This window comes from Ranitomeya variabilis, chromosome 2 (genome assembly GCF_051348905.1).
Source record: "Ranitomeya variabilis isolate aRanVar5 chromosome 2, aRanVar5.hap1, whole genome shotgun sequence".
In the NCBI taxonomy this organism is placed as follows: domain Eukaryota; kingdom Metazoa; phylum Chordata; class Amphibia; order Anura; family Dendrobatidae; genus Ranitomeya; species Ranitomeya variabilis.
In genome coordinates, this window is record NC_135233.1 from 540,961,585 (window position 1) to 540,973,784 (window position 12,200).

Consider the following 12,200-nt stretch of genomic DNA (forward strand, 5'->3'; position numbering starts at 1 on the left):
CATCAGGGGCTCTGCAAACGTAACATGATGCCCGCAGACCATTCCATCAAAGTCTGCATTACAAATCGTCACTACTTCCCTTTCGAGCCCCAGCATGTGCCCAAACAGTGGTTTACCCCCACATATGGGGTATCAGCGTACTCAGGAGAAACTGGACAACAACTTTTGGGGTCCAATTTCTCCTGTTACCCTTGGGAAAATAAAAAATTGTGGGCTAAAAATCATTTTGGAGGAAAGAAAAATTATTTTTTATTTTCACGGCTCTGCGTTATAAACTTCTGTGAAGCACCTGGGGGTTTTAAGTGCTCACTATGCATCTAGATAAGTTCCTTGCGGGGTCTAGTTTCCAAAATGGGGTCACTTGTAGGGGAGCTCCAATGTTTAGGCACACAGGCTCTCCAAACGCGACATGGTGTCCGCTAACGATTGGAGCTAATTTTCCATTCAAAATGTCAAATGGCGCGCCTTCCCTTCCGAGCATTGCTGTGCACCCAAACAGTGGTTTACCCTTACATATGAGGTATCGGCGTACTCAGGAGAAATTGCCCAACAAATTTTAGGATCCATTTTATCCTGTTGCCCATGTGAAAATGAAAAAATTGAGGCTAAAAGAAATTTTGTGTGAAAAAAAAGTACTTTTTCATTTTTACGGATCAATTTGTGAAGCACCTGAGGGTTTAAAGTGCTCACTATGCTTCTAGATAAGTTCCTTGGGGGGTCTAGTTTCCAAAATGGGGTCACTTGTGGGGGAGCTCCAATGTTTATGCACACGGAGGCTCCTCAAACGCGACATGGTGTCCGCTAAAGATTGGAGCCAATTTTTCATTCATAAAGTCAAATGGCGCTCCTTCCCTTCCGAGCCCTGCCGTGCGCCCAAACAGTGGTTTACCCCCATATATGAGGTATCAGCGTACTCAGGACAAATTGGACAACAACGTTCGTGGTCCAGTTTCTCCTTTTACCCTTGGGAAAATAAAAAAATTGTTGCGAAAAGATCATTTTTGTGACTAAAAAGTTAAATGTTAATTTTTTCCTTCCATGTTGCTTCTGCTGCTGTGAAACAACTGAAGGGTTAATAAACTTCTTGAATGTGGTTTTGAGCACCTTGAGGGGTGCAGTTTTTAGAGTGGTGTCACTTTTGGGTATTTTCAGCCATATAGAACCCTCAAAATGACTTCAAATGTGAGGTGGTCCCTAAAAAAAATGGTTTTGTAAATTTTGTTGTAAAAATGAAAAATCACTGGTCAAATTTTAACCCTTATAACTTCCTAGCAAAAAAAAAATTTGTTTCCAAAATTGTGCTGATGTAAAGTAGACATGTGGGAAATGTTATTTATTAACTATTTTGTGTCACATAACTCTCTGGTTTAACAGAATAAAAATTCAAAATGTGAAAATTGCAAAATGTTCAAAATATTCACCAAATTTCCGTTTTTTTCACAAATAAACTCAGAAATTATCGACCTAAATTTACCACTAACATGAAGCCCAATATGTCACGAAAAAACAATCTCAGAATCGCTAGGATCCGTTGAAGCGTTCCTGAGTTATTACCTCATAAAGGGACACTGGTCAGAATTGCAAAAAACGGCAAGGTCATTAAGGCCAAAATAGGCTGGGTCATGAAGGGGTTAAACACCAATTGTGGAATTACTTTTTATTCCAAGGCCTATTAATTACAATATACTTTGTTGGGCAAGTCCTTTTAGGCTATGTGCACACGTTGCAGATTGTTTTCGCCGCAAAAATGCATACACAACACAACCCGTTGAATTCAATGGGATTCCGCAATGCTGTGCTAATGCTGCATATTTTTTAACATTTTCTGTGGAAATAGTGTCTTCTCTGTGGCATCGGCACAGCCCTCTCTCGCGCTCTGCGACAAGTAGTTCTGGGCATCTATGTCCTTATTGCTAGTTCATTGGTTGTCTGCTCCCAGTAAGGTGCAGGCAGTGACTACTGCGCGGAGAATACCACTCCATTTCCTCACTGTAGCTGCTGTACCAGTTACACTGCCAGACATGATGACAATGCTATAGTTTTATCATATGTCCATAGACAGTGTTGTGCACACCTCACAATAGTCATGTCAAACCAAACTGCCCATACATGAATTCTACAGGAAAAAGAGGCTTAGGCAAAATTTACAAATGTCATAAAAATATATTTTTAATAAGAAATAATTAAAAAACAATATTCAACAGGAAATCCTCTTCATAAAAATACTGGAAACAACATTCAAGCAGGAAAAACCTCAATAAGGTAAAAATATATGGTATGGCATTATGGTCACAGTATAGTAAATAATGCACTAATGCTCCATATCTCCTACTCAAAATTGATTCACTAATGTGGTATATATAATGAGCAAAATTTACCATGGAAACCAAGTTCCTATGACCACAATAAGGGCTATACACGCAAGTGCTACTAACCTCCCAATAACATATTGGGCTGAACTAAAGTGTACCGTGCTATAAAAGTGAACCGTGCTTAACCCCTTTCTGTCATTGGACGTACTATTCCGTCCATGTGGGGTGGGCCCTACTTCCCAAGGACGGAATAGTACGTCCAGCACGATCGGCCGCGCTCACGGGGGGAGCGCGGCCGATCGCGGCCGGGTGTCAGCTGACTATCGCAGCTGACATCCGGCACTATGTGCCAGGAGTGGTCACGGACCGCCCCCGGCACATTAACCCCCGGCACACCGCGATCAAACATGATCGCGGTGTACCGGCGGTATAGGGAAGCATTGCGCAGGGAGGGGGCTCCCTGCGTGCTTCCCTGAGACCCCCGGAGCAACGCGATGTGATCGCGTTGCTCCGAGGGTCTCCTACCTCCTTCCTCGCTGCAGGTCCCGGATCCAAGATGGCCGCGGCATCCGGGTCCTGCAGGGAAGGAGGTGGCTTACCGAGTGCCTGCTCAGAGCAGACACTTGGTAAGCCTGCAGCCCTGCACAGCAGATCGCAGATCTGGCAGAGTGCTGTGCACACTGCCAGATCGATGATCTGTGATGTCCCCCCCGGGACAAAGTAAAAAAGTAAAAAAAAAATGTCCACATGTGTAAAAAAAAAAATAAAAAAAAAATTCCTAAATAAATAAATAAATAAATAAAATTATTCCCATAAATACATTTCTCTATCTAAATAAAAAAAAAATCAAACAATAAAAGTACACATATTTAGTATCGCCGCGTCCGTAACGACCCCACCTATAAAACTACATAACTCGTTAACCCCTTCAGTGAACACCGTAAAAAAAAAAAAAAACGAGGCAAAAAACAACGCTTTATTCTCATACCGCCAATCAAAAAGTGGAATAACACGCGATCAAAAAGACAGATAAAATAACCATGGTACCGCTGAAAACGTCATCTTGTCCCGCAAAAAACGAGGTGCCATTCACCATCATCAGCGAAAAAATAAAAAAGTTATAGTCCTCAGAATAAAGCGATGCCAAAATAATTATTTTTTCTATAAAATAGCTTCTATCGTATAAAAGCGCCAAAACATAAAAAAGTGATGTAAATGAGATATCGCTGTAATCGTACTGACCCGAAGAATAAAACTGCTTTATCAATTTCACCAAACGCGGAACGGTATAAACGCCTCCCCCAAAAGAAATTAATGAATAGCTGGTTTTTGGTAATTCTGCCTCACAAAAATCGGAATAAAAAGCGATCAAAAAATCTCCCGTGCCCGAACATGTTACCAATAAAAACGTCAACTCGTCCCGCAAAAAACAAGACCTCACATGACTCTGTGGATTCAAATATGGAAAAATTATAGCTCTCAAAATGTGGTAACGCAAAAAATATGTTTTGCAATAAAAAGCGTCTTTCAGTGTGTGACGGCTGCCAATCATAAAAATCCGCTAAATAACCCGCTATAAAAGTAAATCAAACCCCCCTTCATCACCCGCTTAGGCTACGTTCACATTTGCGTTGTGTGCCGCAGCGTCGGCGACACAACACACAACGCAGGAGCACCTCCTTTTTTTGCTTGATTTTGTACGCACAAAAAATGCAACTTGCTGCGTCCTCTGCGCCATGACGCGTGCGCCGCAGTGACGCATGCGTCGCAAAACGCAAGTGCAACGCATGTCCATGCGCCTCCATGTTAAATATAGGGGCGCATGACGCATGCGTCGACGCTGCGGCGCAGAACACTAATGTGAACGTAGCCTTAGTTAGGGAAAAATTAAAAAAAATTAAAAAATGTATTTATTTCCATTTTCCCATTAGGGTTAGGGTTAGGGCTAGGGTTAGGGCTAGGGTTAGGGCTAGGGTTAGGGCTACATTTAGGGTTGGGGCTAAAGTTAGGGTTAGGGTTGGGGCTAAAGTTAGGGTTAGGGTTTGGATTACATTTACGGTTGGGAATAGGGTTGGGATTAGGGTTAGGGGTGTGTCTGGGTTAGAGGTGTGGTTAGGGTTACCGTTGGGATTAGGGTTAGGGGTGTGTGTGGATTAGGGTTTCAGTTATAATTGGGGAGTTTCCACTGTTTAGGCACATCAGGGGCTCTCCAAACGTGACATGGCGTCCCATTTCAATTCCAGCCAATTCTGCGTTGAAAAAGTAAAACAGTGCTCCTTCCCTTCCAAGCTCTCCCGTGCGCCCAAACAGGGGTTTACCCCAACATATGGGGTATCAGCGTACTCGGAGCACATTGGAGAACAACTTTTGGGGTCCAATTTCTCCTTTTACCCTTGGGAAAATACAAAACTGGGGCTAAAAAATAATTTTTGTGGAAAAAAAAAATATTTTTTATTTGCATGGCTCTGCGTTATAAACTGTAGTGAAACACTAGGGGGTTCAAAGCTCTCACAACACATCTAGATGAGTTCCTTAGGGGGTCTACTTTCCAAAATGGTGTCACTTGTGGGGGGTTTCTACTGTTTAGGTACATTAGGGGCTCTGCAAACGCTATGTGACGCCTGCAGACCATTCCATGTAAGTCTGCATTCCAAATGGCGCTCCTTCCCTTCCGAGCCCTCCCATGCTCCCAAACGGTGGTTCCCCCCCACATATGGGGTATCAGCGTACTCAAGACAAATTGGACAACAACTTTTGGGGTCCAATTTCTCCTGTTACCATTGGGAAAATACAAAACTGGGGGCTAAAAAATAATTTTGGGGGGAAATGTTTTATTTTTTTATTTTCACGGCTCTGCGTTCTAAACTGTAGTGAAACACTTGGGGGTTCAAAGTTCTCACAACACAACTAGATAAGTTCCTTGGGGGGTCTAGTTTCCAATATTGGGTCACTTGTGGGGGGTTTCTACTGTTTAGGAACATTAGGGGCTCTGCAAACGCAATGTGACGCCTGCAGACCAATCCATCTAAGTCTGCATTGCAAATGATGCTCCTTCCCTTCCGAGCTCTGCCATGCGCTCAAACGGTGGTTCCCCCCCAGATATCAGGTATCAGCGTACTCAGGACAAATTGGACAACAATATATAGGGTCTAATTTCTCCTGTTACCCTTGGAAAAATACAAAACTGGGGGCTAAAAAATAATTTTTGTGGAAAAAAAAATATTTTTTATTTGCACGGCTCTGCGTTATAAACTGTAGTGAAACACTTAGGGGTTCAAATCTCTCACAACACATCTAGATGAGTTCCTTAGGGGGTCTACTTTCCAAAATGGTGTCACTTGTGGTTTTTTTTTACTGTTTAGGTACATTAGGGGCTCTGCAAACGCAATGTGACGCCTGCAGACCATTCCATCTAAGTCTGCATTCCAAATGGCGCTCCATCCCTTCCGAGCCCTCCCATGCGCTTAAACGGTGGTTCCCACCCACATATGGGGTATCAGCGTACTCAGGACAAATTGGACAACAACTTTTTGGGTCCAATTTCTCCTGTTACCCTCGGGAAAATACAAAACTGGGGGCTAAAATATAATTTTTGTGGGAAAAAATTTGTGTTTTATTTTTACGGCTCTGCATTTTAAACTTCTGTGAAGCACTTGGTGGGTCAAAGTGCTCACCACACCTCTAGATAAGTTCCTTAGAGGGTCTACTTTCCAAAATGGTGTCACTTGTGGGGGGGTTTCACTGTTTAGGCGCATCAGTGGCTCTCCAAACGCTACATGGCGTCCCATCTCAATTCCTGTCAATTTTGCAGTGAAAAGTCAAACGGCGCTCCTTCCCTTCCGAGCTCTCCCATGCGCCCAAACAGTGGTTTACCCCCACATATGGGGTATCAGCGTACTCAGGACAAATTGCACAACAACTTTTGTGGTCCAATTTCTTCTTACCCTTGGGAAAATAAAAAATTGGGGGCGAAAAGATCATTTTTGTGAAAAAATATGATTTTTTATTTTTACGGTCCTGCATTATAAACTTCTGTGAAGCACTTGGTGGGTCAAAGTGCTCACCACACATCTAGATAAGTTCCTTAGGGGGTCTACTTTCCAAAATGGTGTCACTTGTGGGGGGTTTCAATGTTTATGCACATCAGTGGCTCTCCAAAAGCAACATGGCGTCCCATCTCAATTCCTGTCAATTTTGCAGTGAAAAGTCAAACGGCGCTCCTTCCCTTCCGAGCTCTCCCATGCGCCCAAACAGTGGTTTACCCCCACATATGGGGTATCGGCGTACTTAGGACAAATTGTATAACATCTTTTGGGGTCCATTTTCTTCTGTTACCCTTGGTAAAATAAAACAAATTGGAGCTGAATTAAATTTTGTGTGAAAAAAAGTTAAATGTTCATTTTTATTTAAACATTCCAAAAATTCCTGTGAAACACCTGAAGGGTTAATAAACTTCTTGAATGTGGTTTTGTGCACCTTGAGGGGTGCAGGTTTTAGAATGGTGTCACACTTGGGTATTTTTTACCATATAGACCCCTCAAAATGGTGTTGTAAAAATGAGAAATTGCTGGTCAACTTTTAACCCTTATAACTCCCTAACAAAAAAAAATTTGGGTTCCAAAATGATGCTGATGTAAAGTAGACATGTGGGAAATGTTACTTATTAAGTATTTTGTGTGACATATCACTGTGATTTAATTGCATAAAAATTCTAATTTGGAAAATTGCGAAATTTTCAAAATCTTCACCAAATTTCCATTCTTTTCACAAATAAACGCAGGTAATATCAAAGAAATTTTACCACTGTCATGAAGTACAATATGTCACGAGAAAACAATGTCAGAATCACCAGGATCCGTTGAAGCGTTCCAGAGTTATAACCTCATAAAGGGACAGTGGTCAGAATTGTAAAAATTGGCCCGGTCCATAACGTGCAAACCACCCTTGGGGGTGAAGGGGTTAAAGCTGTTGCCAAAATGATGAAACTTACATGAGTGCATGTTCCTGACAAGAAGTGTTCCACAGCGACCCCTGTTATTGGGAGGTTATTAGCACTTGCGTGTATAGCCCTTATCGTGGTGATGGGAACTTAGTTTCCATGGTAAATTTTGCTCATTATATATACCACATATACCAATTTGGTTCACCCCAATATGTTATTGGGAGGTTAGTAGCACTTGCGTGTATAGCCCTTATTGTGGTCATAGGAACTTGGTTTCCATGGTAAATTTTGCTCATTACCACATAGTGAATTAATTTTGAGTAGGAGATATGGAGCATTAGTGCATTATTTACTATACTGTAACCGTTATGCCATACCATATATTTTTACCTTATTGAGGTTTTTCCTGCTTGTATGTTGTTTTCAGTATTTTTATGAAGAGGATTTCCTGTTGAATATTAATGTTTTTTAATTATTTCTTATTAAAAATGATTTTTATGACATTTGTAAATTTTGCCTAAGCCTCTTTTTCCTGTAGAATTCATGTATGGGGAGTTTAATTTGACATGATGACAATGCTGTATGCCTGGAGATTACCCCTATATATACATGTAAATGGCATCCCTGTAACTGTGTGTTATAGTTATGGATATTAAAGAGCAAGAAACAAACCGTATATGAACATACTCTGTTTTTGTTCTTTTTCTTAGGAACAATGGTTCTTTCATTTTGTGACAAAATCATCCTGGCTCCTATGGTTCGAGTGGGCACTTTACCTATGCGACTTCTTGCTTTAGATTATGGTGCGGACATTGTATACTGCGAGGTAAGCAAATCTACTTCCAGCTACTATAGTGTTTAAAATCGCCTGTGTAATATTGAGTAGGACCCCTTCATGTACCAAACAGGTTAGATCATTCAACAGATTCATGATCGGTTTGAGAGCTACACAATAGACTCTTCAAGTCAACACCCCGACGCCACTGCCATTAGGGAATGTAAGTGTTAGGGCTCATGTGTGCGAGAAACGGACGAGTGCAATCCAATAAAAAATCGGATTGCACTCGGACCAATGTTAGTCATTCAGTTACATCTCGTCTGTGATTTTTTTTTCTCAGCTGAAATCGGACTGAGAAAAAAATTGCAGCATGCTGCGTATTGCCGCGTATCTCGGACGTGACTTACCAATGTAAGTCAATGGGTGCGAGAAAAAAATCGCACAGCACTCGCACCATGTTAGTGCTGTCTGATTTTTACGCACCGGTGTCCGTTGAAAAGCCGGCAATTCATGTCCGGTGTACAGTAAAATCACACAGACATGTTAAGAATAGAAAATATAGAATATATATATATATATATATATATATATATATATATATATATATATATATATATACAGTTCAGACCAAAAGTTTGGACACACTTTCTCATTTAAAGATTTTTCTGTATTTTCATGACTATGAAAATTGTAAATTCACACAGAAGGCATCAAAACTATGAATTAAGACATGTGGAATTATATACTTAACAAAAAAGTGTGAAACAACTGAAAATATGTCTTATATTCTAGGTTCTTTAAAGTAGCCACCTTTTGCTTTGATGACTGCTTTGCACACTCTTGGCATTCTCTTGATGAGCTTCAAGGAGGTAGTCACCGGGAATGGTTTTCACTTCACAGGTGTGCCCTGTCAGGTTTAATAAGTGGGATTTCTTGCCTTATAAATGGGGTTGGGACCATCAATTGTGTTGTGCAGAAGTCTGATGGATACACAGCTGATAGTCCTACTGAATAGACTGTTAGAATGGCCATCATGACTTTAAGAAATGAAGGTCAGTCAGTCCAAAAAATTGGGAAAACTTTGAAAGTGTCCCCAAGTACAGTGGCAAAAACCATCAAGCGCTACAAAGAAACTGGCTCACATGAGGACCGCCCCAGGAAAGGAAGACCAAGAGTCACCTCTGCTTCTGAGGATAAGTTTATCCAAGTCACCAGCCTCAGAAATCGCAGGTTAACAGCAGCTCAGATTAGAGACCAGGTCAATGCCACACAGAGGTCTAGCAGCAGACACATCTCTGCAACAACTGTTAAGAGGAGACCTTGTGCAGCAGGCCTTCATGGTAAAATAGCTGCTAGGAAACCACTGCTAAGGACAGACAACTAGCAAAAGAGACTTGTTCGGGCTAAAGAACACAAGGAATGGACATTAGACCAGTGGAAATCTGTGCTTTGGTCTGATGAGTCCAAATTTGAGATCTTTGGTTCCAACCTCCGTGTCTTTGTGTGACGCAGAAAAGGTGAACGCATGGACTCTACATGCCTGGTTCCCACCGTGAAGCATGGAGGTGGAGGTGTGATGGTGTGGGGGTGCTTTGCTGGTGACACTGTTGGGGATTTATTCAAAATTGAAGGCATACTGAACCAGCATGACTTCCACAGCATCTTGCAGCGGCATGCTATTCCATCCGGTTTGCGTTTAGTTGGACCATCATTTATTTTTCAACAGGACAATGACTCCAAACACACCTCCAGGCTGTGTAAGGGCTATTTGACCAAGAAGGAGAGTGATGGGGTGCTACGCCAGATGACCTGGCCTCCACAGTCACCAGACCTGAACCCAATCGAGATGGTTTGGGGTGAGCTGGACCGCAGAGTGAAGGCATAAGGACCAACAAGTGCTAAGCATCTCTGGGAACTCCTTCAAGATTGTTGGAAGACCATTTCCGGTGACTACCTCTTGAAGCTCATCAAGAGAATGCCAAAAGTGTGCAAAGCCATCATAAAAGCAAAAGGTGGCTACTTTGAAGAACCTAGAATATAAGACATATTTTCAGTTGTTTCACACTTTTTTGTTAAGTATATAATTCCACATGTGTTAATTCATAGTTTTGATGCCTTCAGTGTGAATTTACAATTTTCATAGTCATGAAAATACAAAAAAATCTTTAAATGAGAAGGTGTGTCCAAACTTTTGGTCTGTACTGTGTGTGTGTGTGTGTGTGTGTGTGTGTGTGTGTGTGTGTGTGTGTGTGTGTATATATATATATATATATATATATATATATATATATATATATATATATATTTCATAGATAGCAGGATAGCCGATGATTCATTTGTCGGCTTTTGCAAAATCATTGCAGAAGCCCACAGGATGTGAGAGATGGTTTACATACAGTAAGCCATTTCAGAACAGTTAGATTTATAGATGTTAGATTTATAGATGTTAGATATAGGTGTCTAACGCTGTCAGTAGTGTGTGTGTGTGTGTGTGTGTGTGTAAAATTTGGGATCTGTATGTACTTAATAAAAGAATGTTTTCACGGAAAAAAAAATTCTGTGCCAGAGAGGGAAAGCCAGTGACTGAGGGCAGATATTTATAGCCTAGAAAGGGACCATGGTTATTGGCCCCCTAGCTAAAATCATCTGCCCCCAGCTACCCCAGAAAAGGCACATCTGTAAAAAGATGCACCAATTCGGCACTTAGCCTCTCTCTTCCCACTGCACTGTAGTGGTGGCATATGGGGAATAAGGGGTTAATGTCACCTTTGTATTGTAAGGAGACATTAAGCCGTGTGAGGGACCAAGTAAATGTCTCTCCACTCCTGAAATGTGCCCCCTCCCTTGGCTTCCCCCCAAGGCCATAATACTTTTGTGCAGCTATAGCAACCTGAACCTCTGTGTGTGACTAAGCGCATGGAACAACAAGTCACAGCAGACTGAGGTATGGAATCTGGAAAATGACCTATAACAACAGAATGCAATATCTCTAATATGAGCCGAGCACATACCGTATACCGAATCGGCGTTCCTTTCTCCACGTGCCCATATTATTTATCCACCTGTAGCACTCTGGATTATAGAGATATAAAGCGTAGCTAACAGTAATTACATACTGTAGAGTCATATTTAGTCTCTATGTGCAGATAAAATCCAGCGGAATCCAGTGGCGGTACAACCAACCCATTCAGAGCTTGGGCGCAAAGTTTTGGGTCAGCCACAGTTCTAGTCAGAAAATCATAGTCTCAGACATGGGAGGAGAGAAGCTGCACCATCCAGGGGTGGGAGCAGATGTGTGAGGTAGCAAGCTAGGAGATATAAGGCAGCCCCTCATTTTGGACTGAGATTTTTCTGATGGCCGAAGGATACGTTTGCTGACGCAGCCCGGAAAGCCTGTAACTAAGATTTGGACCTGTGATCCATCAGCGCCTCCCTGTGGTCATATGCTGCATAACACGGTAATTGCAACCTATCTATACCCTATCCTTGTACTACACTCCTGACTGTATATATTTGCTCTTGTATGTATAGCTGTATTTTCTAGTGCGCCTCCTCGGCGATTAAATATAAAATTAATCTTGGGCTGCACTTTTATCTCGATCCACGAATCCCCACGTCCGCACGCTCTGTTGGTTATTATACGTTACGGTTCCTGACCCGATGTAAGCAGGGCTTATTTTAAATGAGGAATTGGTGGCAGAATACCATATTATTTTAGTGAGGAATTCTGGCAGTGTCGCCGGGAGGGGATCCCTACTCCCAGACACTAAGGACTAACAGCCTTAGTTTTTGCTGCTGGTGTCTTAAGATCAGCTCAGCACTAGACAGTCCGAGTGCAAAGTACAGTAGGTGTGTGGGTGCTCGGGTTGTCGCTGTGTCCGTGACCGAGGGCTGAAAAGACTGTCTGCAAGAACTCGAAGTCGGACAAGAATGATGGCCGCAGAGCTAGCCCGTAATGCGGAGAATGACTGTACTGTTTCTGAAAAAGGGTTGAACTTGGGGGGTCCTGCCCGGGCTCCCCAAGTGCCTCGCCGACAGTGCACTAGCCTGCCGCAGGACAGCACCCTCCTACTGCCCTTCTCCCCGGACAGCTCAGATTGGAGGCCCTCTTTCAAGCTGCCCTGGCGAGTCTCGAGGCGGGGCACGAGGGAGCCTACGCAGCCCTCCT

At 42.4% G+C, this 12,200-nt stretch overlaps 1 protein-coding gene across 5 annotated transcripts in view; it reads left to right on the forward strand.

Annotated features, from left to right (window-relative positions):
* DUS2 (dihydrouridine synthase 2) overlaps positions 1 to 12,200 on the forward strand; it is a 569,010-nt gene that overhangs the window by 90,095 nt on the left and 466,715 nt on the right. For all 5 annotated transcript variants that reach the window (XM_077288143.1, XM_077288137.1, XM_077288139.1 and 2 more), the window contains one exon: positions 7,965 to 8,080. In XM_077288143.1, coding sequence (XP_077144258.1) covers positions 7,970 to 8,080 — 111 coding nt within the window. In that variant the 5' untranslated portion in view covers positions 7,965 to 7,969. The remainder of the gene's footprint in view (positions 1 to 7,964; positions 8,081 to 12,200) is intronic.